The sequence below is a fragment of the Trachurus japonicus genome, chromosome 24 (assembly GCF_045865225.1).
Source record: "Trachurus japonicus isolate A0001 chromosome 24, Traja_1.0".
Lineage (NCBI taxonomy): Eukaryota > Metazoa > Chordata > Actinopteri > Carangiformes > Carangidae > Trachurus > Trachurus japonicus.
The window spans coordinates 22,269,230-22,283,909 of NC_140930.1; the positions used below are offsets into that span (position 1 = coordinate 22,269,230).

General features: G+C 41.9%; 2 protein-coding genes across 8 annotated transcripts in view; one reads left to right on the forward strand and one right to left on the reverse strand.

Annotated features, from left to right (window-relative positions):
- epha7 (eph receptor A7) overlaps nucleotides 1-14,680 on the forward strand; it is a 93,262-nt gene that overhangs the window by 66,317 nt on the left and 12,265 nt on the right. For 4 of the 7 annotated variants that reach the window (XM_085771561.1, XM_085771560.1, XM_085771564.1 and 1 more), the window contains exons 6-9: nucleotides 3,035-3,159; nucleotides 5,623-5,791; nucleotides 11,800-11,908; nucleotides 13,813-13,868. In XM_085771561.1, the coding sequence (XP_085627687.1) occupies nucleotides 3,035-3,159; nucleotides 5,623-5,791; nucleotides 11,800-11,908; nucleotides 13,813-13,868 (459 nt within the window). Of the gene's footprint in view, nucleotides 1-3,034; nucleotides 3,160-5,622; nucleotides 5,792-11,799; nucleotides 11,945-13,812; nucleotides 13,869-14,680 lie in introns of all 7 variants that reach the window. The other 3 variants (XM_085771558.1, XM_085771559.1, XM_085771562.1) reach the window with 1 other exon arrangement.
- Nucleotides 9,207-10,306, reverse strand: LOC146961967 (uncharacterized). Its single transcript, XM_085771630.1, has one exon. It carries the CDS (start codon nucleotides 10,304-10,306, stop codon nucleotides 9,209-9,211), a length of 1,098 nt encoding a protein of 365 aa, XP_085627756.1. The 3' UTR covers nucleotides 9,207-9,208.

Here is a 14,680-nt window from a genome sequence, read left to right on the forward strand (position 1 = left end):
GTTCACTGACCTAGTGTGACTCTTGTTCAAGGGAGAAGCCTGCCTAACAAACGAAATGTGGAACTACAAAGAAGTTCTCAAAATAAATTATTGGAAATATGTCAAATATGGGACCTTAATTGAGTAATTTGAATATTATATATTGCCTTTTATATTATAACAGAAAAGGAAGATTCAGTGTGACCATCTGTCTTGTGAAATTATAAACGTATACACAGCCTCAAAACTTTCTTCTCTCTATGCACATGAAGGGTAGGGGAAAATAAATAAATAAAAAATGAACATCTGCAGGGCATGAAAGCAAATGTCAGAGTAAAGCAGTAAACACAGACAAGAAGGTATCACTTTGTGCCCATAAATCCGAAGCAGAATTAGACGCGAGAAAGAGACAGGTCCATATTTCAAGGACACCGTCTGGACGGTGGCAGAGAGAGCAGCCAAATTGGACGGAGTTAAGCTGCACTAACTGCTTGTTGTGACTCGGGAGAGAAAACTCAATCGTCCCTTTGACCGGCCGACTCCGCAGAGAAAGGATACATTGTTCCCGTGTTTTGGGTGGATTATGAGGGGGACATGTCACAACAGCAGGTTTTTGACAAGGTCTTGGGTGTCTGCTGTTGTGCGCTTTACTTGTCAGGAATGCTGATGAAGCCTAATGAGGTTTTAATCCAGCCGGAGTTATTAGTGGCAGGTCATCTTACAACAACCTGAGGTCAGGCTGCATTAAGGCTACAGAGGTCCACTCCCATTGGATCACTGAGCATGACACAGACTAGTCTGCACTTGAGCAGCTTTTACCCATCCAGAGAGAGAGGGGCTTTATCTCTTGCACTCTCTGGAGATGGTGCAATTATCAGATTTTGGAAGATACTCCACTGCCAAATAGTGTTTGTGAATCGCTCATGATGAGATGATCGACTGGAGTCATGCGATTACAGTGTCATCCAAGAATCTGTGACTTCTTTGGTGTTAATTCTTCATTCATAAGCGTCGCTTTCATTTGAAAGCGCTTTGCTCATCTGTGAAAAAACACCCAGGAAACAAATCAAAGCACGACTTCTGACAAGTGGCTTTTACCTTGGAGTTTGCGTCGTCCCCAGGACAGCTTTTCAAACTTGCTAAGACCTGTTAATTAATATGTTTTGCCCCAAGAGCAGCATGAGTCATCAACATTTCACAGTATGTTTACAGAAAGGATTTCTGGGGCTGTTTAGTGTTGCAGATTTGCAGTAAGCATATTTTTCTGAAAGCATCATCTCCTTGGGGTGAGGTTTAGCAATCAAAAAAGCTTAGACTCTTTTTTCCCTCACTGGGGTCCTTAAGAATGGTGTTGTAAAATGATGGTGATTATAATTAAGATGATGATGATAATGACGTAAAGGTAATGGAAGTTGTACAAGAAGCAGCAAGCACAGCTGCAGAAAGAGAAGCAATAGATACGTTCCAGCTTAACAAACCTTTCAGCGGAAAGTTCTGTATTTTGCCGTGAACTTTCTAAAAAAAATTGCATTTATATCCTGAAGCAAGAGAGAATTAATGTCAAGAGTCATGAAAAAACAAACTAACATGAATGTGACAAAATACTTCAAATCAAGCTAGAATCAGATTGAAATATTGATCTAGAAGACACAAAGTGCCACTAATCAGTGTATTTTATAATAATGGATTAAATTATGTATAATGTAAACAGTTTTATTCATAGTGACAAATTCATGAAGCAATCCTCTACTCTGTTGTTGCTTAAGTAGCATCTCAGCATTTCTCATTTATTAGTATGGTTTTATTGCTTTTGTGTATAACATATTGCAAATTTACATTCTATTTTATTTGAATTAATTACTTAATTTCACCAGCAGCTATTAACACAACCCAGTGAACCTGCCCAGAACCATACAACAGACAAAGCTAGCATCTAGCTTGTGAACTGGATTTAGTTTTGAAGTACGATATATTTACCCTGAAATTTTTGTTTTTGTTAGACAGGTAGAAACATGTCAAAATATTCATGTTTTATAGCTGCAGATTACAACACCTTCATCATATCAACTTTATAAGATGACATGTTAATGATGTGTTTAGGGCCTGTTCTAATGTATTGAACATTTACATTATTATTCAGTTGAATAAGTTATGTTTAGATATTCCTCTCCAGCTCTTTGACTATGCAGCAGTAGTTTAAGCAGTATAGCAATATGAGCACTAGTAAGACTAACATGAGCAGCAGCTGTAGCCATGCCATCACCAGTAATGACAACAGAAGAGCAGTAGCAGTAGTACTTGCTGGTGCTTCAGCAGTGAAAGCAATAGCAACAGGAGTGGTGCAGTATAGCTACTAATAGCAGAGGGTTTTTGCAGCAGTAGCAGGAGCTGTGCAAAACCGTTGCAGGAGTAGCATTAAGAGTAGTTACGGTAAATAAAAAGGCTGTAGGTCTCTGCTGAGACATTGCATGGCACCATCTACACGATGCTGTTAAGTTCAGTGCCATCATTTACTGTAGGTTTGACATCTTATAAATAAATCTGTGTGTATGTATGTGTGTGTGTGTGTGGTGTTTAGCAAATCTAAATATGATAGCATAGCACTTACTCTGGCAGCCAGACACTTCAAATGAGTCACTCAAAGAGCCAAAGATAATTGGTTTGCATAAGACTGGTGTCAGAGGGTTATAGGTACACCCCTCTCCCTCTGAGAGGCTTTTTCAATAGCTCTGTCATCAGGGAGAGTAAGTGCCTGCTTGTTCCACTGGAAATGTTGGAATTAATTGAACTGAATTGTTATTCATAATCTACATGTTGCAGTTTTCCACCGGCTAGGGGGTAACGCTATCTTCCGCTGTTTGCGCTGTAATTGAAATTTCGATCATGAGGTGTAAACATTAAGCAGTACGCTATGAATATTCATGAGCAGGGCGAGTGTCTCTGAGTGAGTGTTGGTGGAGCAGTCGGTGTGGCTGGCTCATATGTGTGTGTGTGTGTGTGTGTGTGTACAGAGAGGGTTTGCCCTTCGCTTATTGACATGTTCTTGTCTAAACAGCTCCATCCCAGGTCAGCGAGGTCATCAAGGAGAAAGTGCAACAGCGCAGCATCCAGCTCTCCTGGCAGGAGCCGCAGCAGCCCAACGGCGTCATCACCGAATACGAAATCAAATACTATGAAAAAGTGAGTTTGTGTTTGTGTCTTCCTGAAACCTTTTTTTCCCCTTTCCTTTCCTTTCCTTTCCTCTCAGTTCGCATTCACTTTTTGCCAACTCTTCATTTTGTATTCTATCTGCATGCTGCTGTGAGTGCAATTCACAAGATTCTGCAAGTACCTTCTTTGTCTCATAATTGCAATAATGAATGAGATGCTCATAAGATTTTAATCAGGCTATAGTCCTTCACAGCCACCCCCACGCACATGTTAGTGCGCACACACAAGCCGCGGCTGCTGCACTGCCAGAATTAGCAATCTGTTACTGTTATCTCCTTCTCCCCTCCCACATAGATTATACTGCTGCTTCCCCCCCGTCTAAGTCTGAACACATCAGCTCTTTACAGCAAAGGTTTAATGGAGCGAATTTAACCCAGCAAATCAAAAGCAGGGTAGCAGAGCTCCGGTGCCAGTCCTGCTTGGCCACAGACTCCCGCACACTCTGACAAATCAGTCTCCTATGTCACGTACTGTGGCTGTGGTCTGCCCAGCTGTAAAAGTGGAAAATTGGAAACAACGACTACACCCCTAACAGACCCTGGCATTCCATTTGGGCTTTTGCCGAGCGAAACATTTACAGTTCAACAACAAAGTACACAATGCGTGCAGCCTATGCATCCACATGGATCCCCCGATGGAAAAGATATATTTTATATGTGTTTTATGTTCTTTATTTAGCAGGACTTATTAAAGTAAGGCAGTTATTGGAGTTAAAATGTGAAGTTTTCTTCAACAATAAAGTGTAAAGATTAATAGGGGGAAAAAATCCATACTTAGTTCATTTTCGCACCTAAAACTGTATATCTTGTAACCCTAAAGAGGTACCAATTGTAATACCAAAACTTGAGCCCTGATGTAAAATGATGCTGTTGTTAAGGTTAAACCCTAAACTATTGACATGAACCGATACATGGATGCCATAGAATATACTGTACATATAGAATATTTATTTATCTAATATGACTGTCAGTTATAAATAAACCTTGAAATAATACCACCTACAGTAGTTTTCCTGACAGGAGAGCCTGACCCTTTGGGATGAAGGCTTTGCGTACACATTGTCTTTTTACTGGTGACACTTTCCAGTGTAACGCGTTGACATTTTTTCCACAGGCTCACATTACACTATTTACAGGTACATGATTATCACCGTCTTTCTAAAACAGTAGTTAACAGGGGCTGCATGTAAGAGCTACTCTTTTAGAGAAGAGAGGAAGAATTGATTTCATTTTGAGAATGAAACTATCAAATGTATTAAGAAAATGACATGTGTGCATAGAATTGGTGCATATGCTTAAGTGCTTGCCAATACCCAACACCGTCAGAAGTAATATCCAGCATCAGTATTAGAGCAACTATAATAAAACCACAACACTATGATGATATTAAACCCTGCATTAAATATTCCTGATCTCCATACATTCATCAGATGCTTCTATTAAAATATAGTCATTTACTGCAACAAGCCCCAATACATGCAGATTCATTACAATGCACTCCCCTGGGTGGAGTGTAGTGTAGTGCAATAGCTTTAAGCATAATACACATTTCCACAGCAGTTAGTAATTCATCAGTGGACATTTCTCTTTTTAGTAGAAACACTGGCTTCCTTATCTTATATTTTTTTATCACCATTATCCTACTTTCAATAAATCTTTCCTCCACATGACATTTAACATTTAAAGGCATCCCAGGTAAAAAGTGATGCTATGCCCTTTAAAAGCGTGTTTCATTAAAAACAGAGCAAAACCAAACAAACAAAAAACAGCATGGTTGAAGGAACTGTACTTAAATTGTGGATGAAAGCAGTAGGCTATTTCTCAGGAAACAGAAACTCAGAGAGGCAGAGCGGAGAGAACAATATGCTTCTTCTTGTCAGGCAGATGGAGTTTGTGCTGTAGAAATATACATTGGCTTAATTTACCAAGACAACAAGTAAACATGGGGGAAGTGGGTTTATCAAACGTGAATTAAACCAGGAGCTGATCAGAAAAGATTTTATTAAGATTTGAAAAATGATACTAACACACGAACATTGAGTCAAACCTGTCCCTTTTGAAAGCTTAAGGCCTGGTTGTCTCTGCAGCTCTGATAAATGATGTATTAATGAAGTGTAGCCTACACTATATAAGAATGTATGATGTATTGACTGAATATTACAATGGCGACTAAATTTGAATATTTTCATCTTAAATCAGGGCTGTGTATCTAGTTGGATGAAACATTGTTATATCACACTCATTTCATTCTCAAAGTGCAGGTAATTACATCCTGTGATGTGTATCTGCTGTATTTTTCAAGCAATGACGTGAAGATAACAACACTTCAATAAGACTCAATTATTAGCTGGGCTTTCACACAATCAGATGTTCTCTTTTTTTTTTTTTACCGTCTAACTGGTTTTTGGAATTAAACAAAATGTTCTCTGCACAGGATCAGAAGGACAAGATCTATTCCACTGTCCGATCCAAGTCCACATCAGCTACCGTGAGCAACCTGAAGCCCAGCACGGCCTATGTGTTCCAGATCAGGGCCTTCACAGAGGCCGGGTACGGGACCTACGGCCCCAGGCTGGAGATAACCACCAAGGAAGAGACCACAGGTAAGGCATCATGTTACACACAGCCACTACAATTATCCATTATCCCATATAGTTCATAGTTGGGATGTAAACAAACATGTAATTATCCAGATACAAGTGGAAAATGAGCTCCAAGTATTTAAATACCATCCACATTTCACCCAAAGCAATTATTGTTTGAAAATCTCCATTCTATCTCCTTCCTACTCATTTCCAAATGGACCGAGAGCACATTCATACTCAGTATTTATTTTCATTTATTTTCTGCTCAGCTAAACATACGCAGACATGCATGAGTAAAAATTCAGGGGTGCAAACTTGTCACCTTTCGGCGAAATTCGCCGTTTTGGATCCCAAATTGGTCATTTGTGTGATTCGTGTAAATCCGCAATAAAAAAAATTTGAGGGGGTGGGGGGGTCCGGCGAGGCGAGGCGAGGCGAAGCAATGCACCTGTCTCTTTAAGGCGCATGCACCTTATCTGGATGACAACGAGTGGTGGCAGCGCTCCTCTTCTGTCCAGCAATACACACCTGAAGCTTCTCTTTTAATACAGACTAAAACTAACGCGACTTTTTGAGCATGGCGAGTGAAAGAGTCGGAGCTAGAAGATGCGCCAGCAGCGTTGTATAGGTGCTGTATGGGACCGCGTGTGTGTGATGATCGCGATCGCGGCCAATTAGCGATTAGCGCGTTTAGCTTTTATTAGCTCCAGTGTCTCCCTCCTCTCTGGAGGAGGGTCTGGCGAGCGAGACTAGCTCCAGTGCGACCTGTTCAGCAGCAGCAGGAGGAAGAGGAGGAGGTTGACTGACTGTGGCAGGACACCTCTGCCTCTGTTTCACTTTATGTTGCTGGTAAATAATGTGGTTGTAAAAGTAGTAGGCTAAAGTTAAATTATTTTGTATGCACTAATTAAAGGGGCAGAGCAAAAGACATTTTAACTTTTATATTTTATAAGATATATTTTTTGTAAGAACCACAATTAATAAATATAGGTTATATATTTCAGTGAATATCTAATTGTTCTTAGCATTTGTTAGATAACTTTCTTTTCCCAATAAATTAAAACATGTTGGAACTATCAATGTCTCCACTCTTGCAGCCAGAATCTCACCTACTTTTAACCTCAGACTGTCACTATAATGTATCAGATGTCAGACTGCCTCATTCTTTTAGTTTTAACCTGAATATACGAGACATGATTGATTTTCCCAACGATCAAAGTATACCAAACCGAACCGAAAACCATGACCACAAAACCGTGAACCGAACCGTTTGCTTGAACATCTTTTAAATACATATTGCCGCTTAATATGTTTTATGTAACCTATGGCATTTTTAAGCTTCATGTGTGTTATTGGACAGAAAGAGCAGCGCTACCTCGGAGCATAGCCTACGTACAGAAAACACATTTACATAAATAAATAAATGTTTCACAATGAACCAATCAGTCTGTATTAAATTTTATTTAGTTTGAAGGCAAGGTTTGCAAGGTTCATCTGATGGACATCAAGGGACAGATTCTCCAAGTTTTGCACAGCTTTTGCTCATGCTAAACCTGCATAGGCTGAAGACCCCCTTCACATATTTCAAAACCAAACACAAGAGAGACAGATTGTGCAGGTATAACAGGAGCAAAAGCTGTGCAAACCTGAGTAAATCTGGACCCTAGTCCCATGCTAAAATTGACTGTAAATTCACCTTTAAAGTTGGTTTTTAAAAAAAATTCCCCGGGGGAGCATGCCCCCGGACCCCCCTAGGGGGTCGGTATCTTGTCACCTTTTTTACCCCTGATGAGTTTGCACCCCTGAAAATTGCAACGGCAAACACAGAAGAGGATGCAGTAGGCGGCGCGCAGTGTGTTCCATAGCTATATGCTAACAAGTGCTACCTGCTCAAAAATAGGAGCTATTTGTAAGTTTTGCTAGTGCTCCAGTGCAAAGTTGGCATTATCATTTGTTTACTGGTGTAGAAAAACTTAAGCACCAGTTTGCATTGCTTTACTGTCTCCAACTGTGGAATGTACCAGTGTTAAACCGTATCTCTGGTCTCCCTATCTCATCATAATCGCTGCTATGCGACGCACACCCCTCATCTGTGCAAAGCAGAGCGCTATGCATGCACATGCTGCCTCTCTTGCACCTTGTGTTGAAGTTGAGTCAGACTTTGGCACAGCTCATGTGCTGTTGCTGTACTACCATAGAATGTCTCTATCTCTACCCGACTGCACGCATGGAAAATACCGCATTTTATCTGAAAAGGGCTTTAGCCTCCCTTCCTTGGCAGTGCAGTGATCTTTTTTTCCTGATTCTGGGTCAGATGTACATAGTGTAGTTTACATGTGCGCAGAATAAAACAGAAGTTCTCACTCTAACTGGCAACAACAGAGGTGTAATTGTGTGAAGAAGTAAAGGGGGGGATTGGTGTGTCATTGTGATACAGTCTTAGTCAAGCCAATCAAGTCTACACATAGATTTTAATGTCTTCAAATACACCATTGCCCACCCGCACCCTCCCCATCAGAGGCAGTTTGACCACAGCAGTATATCAGCACATCATTTTAGAGCACAGGCTTTCAGCTCCAGATTTATGTACAACCTGTTAATGTTTCCAGCTATTATAGTAATGGCCCAGGGAAATTATTTGCTTTCAAGCAAAGCAAACACAAATTGCTTTGACTTTATGCTGACAAGACATCATGGGAAAAAAATCTCAGAGCATAAGGACAAGCTACTGTAGCGTCATGAGGATAAACTCATTTAAAGCTAATCAGTTACATTAGCTCTGCCCTGAGTATCACAGTGTGCTATTGTGGGTTTTGGAGCAGGTTGCCGCTGTGAGCTGTTTGTGCTATAGATCATAATGTCGAGCATTATAGATGCTCTGAACAGGGACACATTAGGTTCAGTTACTGTTTCTTCCTTTATTGAAGGTTTTTTGAGGGGGAAAAAACACAAAAACATGGCACATGCCACATCCAAGGGCCATGTGGGAAATGTGCTTGTTTGCTGTCTTCAGCAAATTAAGATGAAACTAAACAAATGCTTCTAAAAGTTGGTTACTCTTAACATCGCCAGAAATATATATTTTTTAAAAACGTACTTTGCATTAACACAGGTATTGGGTATAGCCCAGGTCTATCTGGCTCCATACATATTTACTATAATCCAGTTACTGTTTCACATGATGATGCAAAACTGTTCTGAATTATAACTGTTCAAAATCACAGTGTATTGCGGCTGTGATGACATGACCTGCACCAGAGTTTGACTGCATTTTGGTGTGCACCTGAGTTGTATATGGGAAAATATATTAATATTAATAACCTCAGATATAATTTTATTTTTTATCTTTATTTTTATTTTATTATTATGCTTTGTTATTGTTTTTTTGCACTTTGAAGTTTTTGTATTGTGGGATACAACCAGAAATGGAAGATGTCAAAAGAGGCTTTTTGGGGGAGATGCCATGATAATCGTCAGAGCTTCTTGAAGCGATGACAGAAAGATTCTGTTTCCTTCTGAGGTGAAGTGGACTCCATCAGGCAGAAACAGTCTCTTGTTGTAAAACCTGAGGAAGGGATGTTCAATGATTGTACCGCTGAAGCTGCCAGCGCTTCTCCTCATCAGTGAGTTCACAATCTTTCTGTCTTTGTTTATCATCCCTGGCTGTCCATATCTCCACGCTTGGCGCTCATTGATGCAGGAAAATGCAATCATCATGGAGGGACACTCTGCATGAAGTTGCATCAGTTCCCTCTGCATCTGAGCTGCAAGGTCATTGGGTGATGTTAGTCCCAGATCGTTGCCACCAGCGTGGATGACCAAAATGTCAGGGGGACACCGCGTAGATAACTCAGCCTTAAAACAAGGGAGAACGCCACTCCAGCGCATGCCACCTTTACCAAACCACTCCACTTTGGCATCGAGTCCCAAATTCTCCCCAAAAAGGTATTTTGCCGCCTTCTGTCCTCGATGTATGTAAGTGGACCCGATGATCCAGATCGTCGTGGAGTTTGTGGAGAACATCTCTCTCTCATCTTCTCCTGACTTTGGGATGTTTCCAGGAGCTTCATTGTTGGCCCATCTCACTGGAGATACCGTCTCACAGCAAGTCTTAGTTTTTGGGATGTTTCCAGGAGTTTCACTGGTGGGGCATCTCACTGGAGATGTTGCCCCACAGCACATCTTTGTCTTCTCTGGGGAGGATCCTGGGCCTGTACTGATCCTCATTCGTTTCCTTGGTGGAGAGTTGGTCTTTCCACAGATGTCTCTGTAAGATCTTTTCATCAAATGTCTTCTTGTCCAGTCTTTGCTGGTTGTCTCCATGTACCACGTTCCCTGATGCTCTTCTACATCTGTGGACACCCTCATCCTCTTACATGGCGGAGAGGTGGTTCTTCCACAGATGTCTCTGTAAGATCTTTTCATTAAAGACCTTCCTGTACAGTCTTTGTTTGTCATCTCCATCAACTCCATCAAGTCAGCTAAAGAGTTAACCGTCTCTGTGTCGTACACGCCAACAATATCAAGTGTCATACGAGACTGAGAGTTCTAGAATTTCTGATCCCTTGAAATCCTATGATGTCATTATGTCATCACTGTATGATGACATCACTTTTTTGAAGATTCTTTGTCCAAAGTCCAAAGTCATGCATACTAGGTTGCTTGGCCACCATAGCCAATAGGTATGAATGTGAGTGTGTAGGGTTTGTATGTTGCCCTGCGTTAAACAGGAGCGAGGAGATGATTCTGACATTTTGACCGCAGCCTCTTTCTCCTCTGACTTCCACTCTGTTTGCTTTTGTTGTGTTTTGTTTGTCACTCATATCCACTTCTATGTTTTAGAATTAGAATTAGAATGCCTTTATTGCCATTGCACAGCTGTATAACGGAATTACAGTGCAACTCCTCGAGTGTAGATGATGTAATGATGTAAAATGCACAATGTATTGCACAGACTTCAGCAAAGAGTTGAGTTGTTTTATGGCACTTGGGTAAAAACTGTTGATGAATCTGGAGGTGCGGGCCTGGCTTTTAGCTGTGTGGTGCAACAGAATGTCATGCACCCTGGTATTTTTATTTGTCACATGTCATTTTCTTTTTTAGGTTTTATGAAAAAATACCCCCGCATTAGTCACCGTTTCATTAAATTCTCCTTAGTCTGTAGCACCATCATCCAACCTGCCCACCGCAATACGCCCCCACCCACCTCACGTCCAGCATTTCTGCATAAAAGGACACGTTAATTACTCATACCACATGCAGAGTGTGTCCTATAACAAGGTAAGAAGGTTACAATCCATCCAAAGTGTCCTTGTCCGGCACAGTGTCCGTCTCGTCTCCTCTGCGACGGCCTCGAGAGAGAAGCCTGCCAGTGTGTTAACATGACAGTGGAGTCCTTTCAATCACTCCCCAAAACAGACAATAATTATATGAAAAGTATCATCACCCCGCCCCCAACACAAACAAAATATCATTCTCTTATTTTTCCAAGTATTTACACATCTCAGATTCACTTGATTTAAAATGCATGAATCCCCCCCATCACACACACACAAACACCACTCGCGTTGACCTTATATGACACCGTTCTTCTGAGCAATCGGCAGTGTGTCAATGCAAACAGTCTGAGCACTGTGAGAGCTCTGAATGGGAAACAATCCAACCTGAATGTGTCTTTGTTTGAGATGAAGGGCATCGCCGTCGCCGTCTGGGACTATTAAGCCCACTTTCTGAAACAGTAGAGCCGTGTGTATAAGGACGGCTCAAAAATAGAAGCGTCCCTCCTCCACTCTCTGAGGGAAGGAAGGAGAGGAGGGGAGGGGGAGGGGAGGGGTTTTCAATCTCCAGGCCGCTCATTGAGCTCAATTATGTCCTGCAGATTGTTTGGTCTTTTGATGTGCTCGAAGATTCTCACAGTGTATTTCTCTCTTTCTCTTTTGCATGTCTGTCCTTGTGCGTGTCTGTGTGTCTCTGTGTGTGTGTGTGTGTGTGTGCGTGTTATGTTCTGTGTGTGTGCATCTCATCAGCTGCAATTGTCTCCAGCGAGCAGAACCCCGTCATCATCATAGCAGTGGTGGCCGTGGCGGGAACCATCATCCTGGTGTTCATGGTGTTCGGCTTCATCATTGGGAGAAGGTACGCTCTCGCGGGCCCCATTGACTCTCCGCTCCTGTGAGTCTGCGCTTGTCAATTAGCCTTTCTGTCACTCACAGGCCTCCACGTCTGTGGAGTCGTCACATGCGCGCACACACACGTGCACCCATCATCTTGTGGCATGCTGTGTTAATGGGTTGTAATGCATCTTTTTTTTTTTTTTCTTATACCCTCAGCCTCAATGAAAAAAAAAAAAAAGCTATTTTTTGCAGAGCCATTATGAGACAAGTACTCCAGATTGAGAAAGCTTTGGCTCTGCATTCCTGTGTGTGACTGTGTGAGATCCTGAGGGCGGGATGAAGTACAACACTGTGTTTTTTTGGGTTTTTTCTACACCACCATCACAAAGCACCCTGCCCGTTGTCATTATCACCATTTCCTCATGTACTTGAGCTGTATTTCCATCTGCATGAACAGCGTTTCATCAGAGCTTGCTGTTAATGTTGGGTTCATTAGAATTATCCTCTCCTCGCCTGACTTCTTCTCTGAAGCATCACTAGGTCAGACTAGGATGTACCTGTACCCCTGCTGCCAATACATTACACTAATGTGTCTGTTGTGTCTGTAGACACAACAGACACATTAGTGTAATGTATTGGCAGTGCTATTATAATAACAATGATTATTATTGCCCCTAAGCTTTTAATGTATATTTTTGACATTTTTGATATGTAAAATATAAAGATATGTATGTAACAGTTGCATCTGGGAACTCACCAACTTCATGACTGTATTACACTCCCTGTTTACATCACCCAACTGAATAGGGTGATGCAAACATACATCCCAAAGCTCCCTGTAAATTTCCATTTTAAGATTTGGTTTTACTGATACAAACGCTGAAGACCAGCACTCTCCTGGTAAATCTAACGCCACTCCAGGTTCGTGGTATAACTATCAGTTTTAATTATTTCTCTTCTGCTATGTTTTCCTGTCAGTTTTTGTACAGCAGTCATTAAGTTTCCATGCACTGGCAGTCCTGCATGAAATGAGTTTTAAACTGTGATTGGATGCACCTTGGATGTTGAAGTTGACGTCTCTCCTGAGACTTCTACATTTGACTCTTTATCAAAGAACCAGATGTGTGCTCATGCCCGGTCTTCATATTTTGCTGATTCAACCATTAAGGTCCCATGTCCATCTGAGCCTTCAACTTAGTCTTTGCATAAAATAAATGAGACTTACAGCTCCCATGTTATTATTATGTGACAAAGTCCATTATGCTTTGCTTTGTTTGTCTTCTACTGTATCCCAGGAACATGAACACTGCCCTTTATGTCAGTGGTTCTCAAACCTTTCCATATCACTGACCCTAAACTGATGCAAACTAGACCATAGACACTAATCTTGATATTATTAATATCTTATTCTGAATATGTGGCAACCACATATTGTAGGAGCATGAAAAGCAATATTCTGAAGACCTTTCAATCAGAGGTTGACTCCTCAGTTGTTTAAAAAGTTTTCTGACAATGTTAGACCTGGAAATAAGAAATGAAAATCAGTTAGAGTAGTTAGATAAAAAAAAAAAAATGAAGACCTGTTTTCATCTCTGAGTGTATATCCATCACTTGTGGCTTGGTAGGACCTTCAACACATTGATATTTAGTGTAAGACATGTTGAAGAGTCCTCTGCAGTGTGTGTGTGTGTGTGTGTGTGTGTGTGTGTGTATTATCTGAGATGCTGCATGACTGAGATGCTGGAGCTGCTTTCCCAGGCTCAGCTGTTGGGTTCAGTGCCCCTGCTACTCAGTCGGGGTTGGTGGGAGATTTGTCAGACGCAGCGTCAGTTGCCACATTCAGATTCTTGTAATTTGAGGGCATTTCTTTCTCGCGCACAATCGGCTGATTCTGCCACTCTCCTCTTCTCTCCCCCACTCGTGCAGGCACTGCGGGTACAGCAAAGCGGATCAGGAGGGAGACGAGGAGCTCTACTTCCAGTGTGAGTGCCTTTCCTTCATCGGCCCATCGCACGCACTTTATACGCACATCTGAAGCACTGCACAATAAGCAGGAAGGGTGCCTTGAAAACCTATTAGCACCCATGGGGACATGATGGTTTTATCCCAGTTCATTTGAGTCAAAGCTGGGAACAATCAGGCTAACATCTGGTGCTGATCGGCTACACCCGGTCTGCCGAGATGAAGAAGTCAGGAAACTACAAACGCATGAATGTGACAGCTGTCAGGGAGGGGAGTAAAGGCCTGACCCAGGAGGGAGGAGGGTCCTCTAAAAAAACTGTAGAAGCCATAACCTAGATGGTTTTAACAAGTGACAGAGTTCCTGTGTGTAGACACAGTCTGCTCTGCCGCAGGTGATGCTTCTAGTCGCTTTCTATCACCGTGAGGCTTTTTTTTTTTTTTGAACTGATACACCACCCCTAATGATGCCCCCGGAGATCCAGCTGCAGACAGCTTCCCCAAGTGGAGCTGTAATGATCCACGCTGTAGGCAAACTGCTGATTTGGAAACAAAAGGGTCAGGGGTGTTACGCTAGAGCACAGGCAGCGCTGGTGAGCCCTGGTTGGCTAGCGCTAACTATATGCCAGATCCACCTCAGCGGCTCACAGGTCACACCTGCTAAAGAAAGAAAAAGAGGAAAAAAAGAGGGAAAACACAAACAAGGTTTGTGTCGAGCATAATGGAGGGATCTGCCATGCAATATCAAATGACGAGAGGCTGCCAGGGCGACAGGAGCCAGATAGTGACCAAATTCAACGTATAGGCCCAATTTGTCTGCCATGTAGTGGCGGGG

What these genes read in the sequence shown, in the direction of transcription:
- LOC146961967 (XM_085771630.1), bottom strand. Translation starts at nt 10,306, where the DNA reads ATGACACTTGATATTGTTGGCGTGTACGACACAGAGACGGTTAACTCT.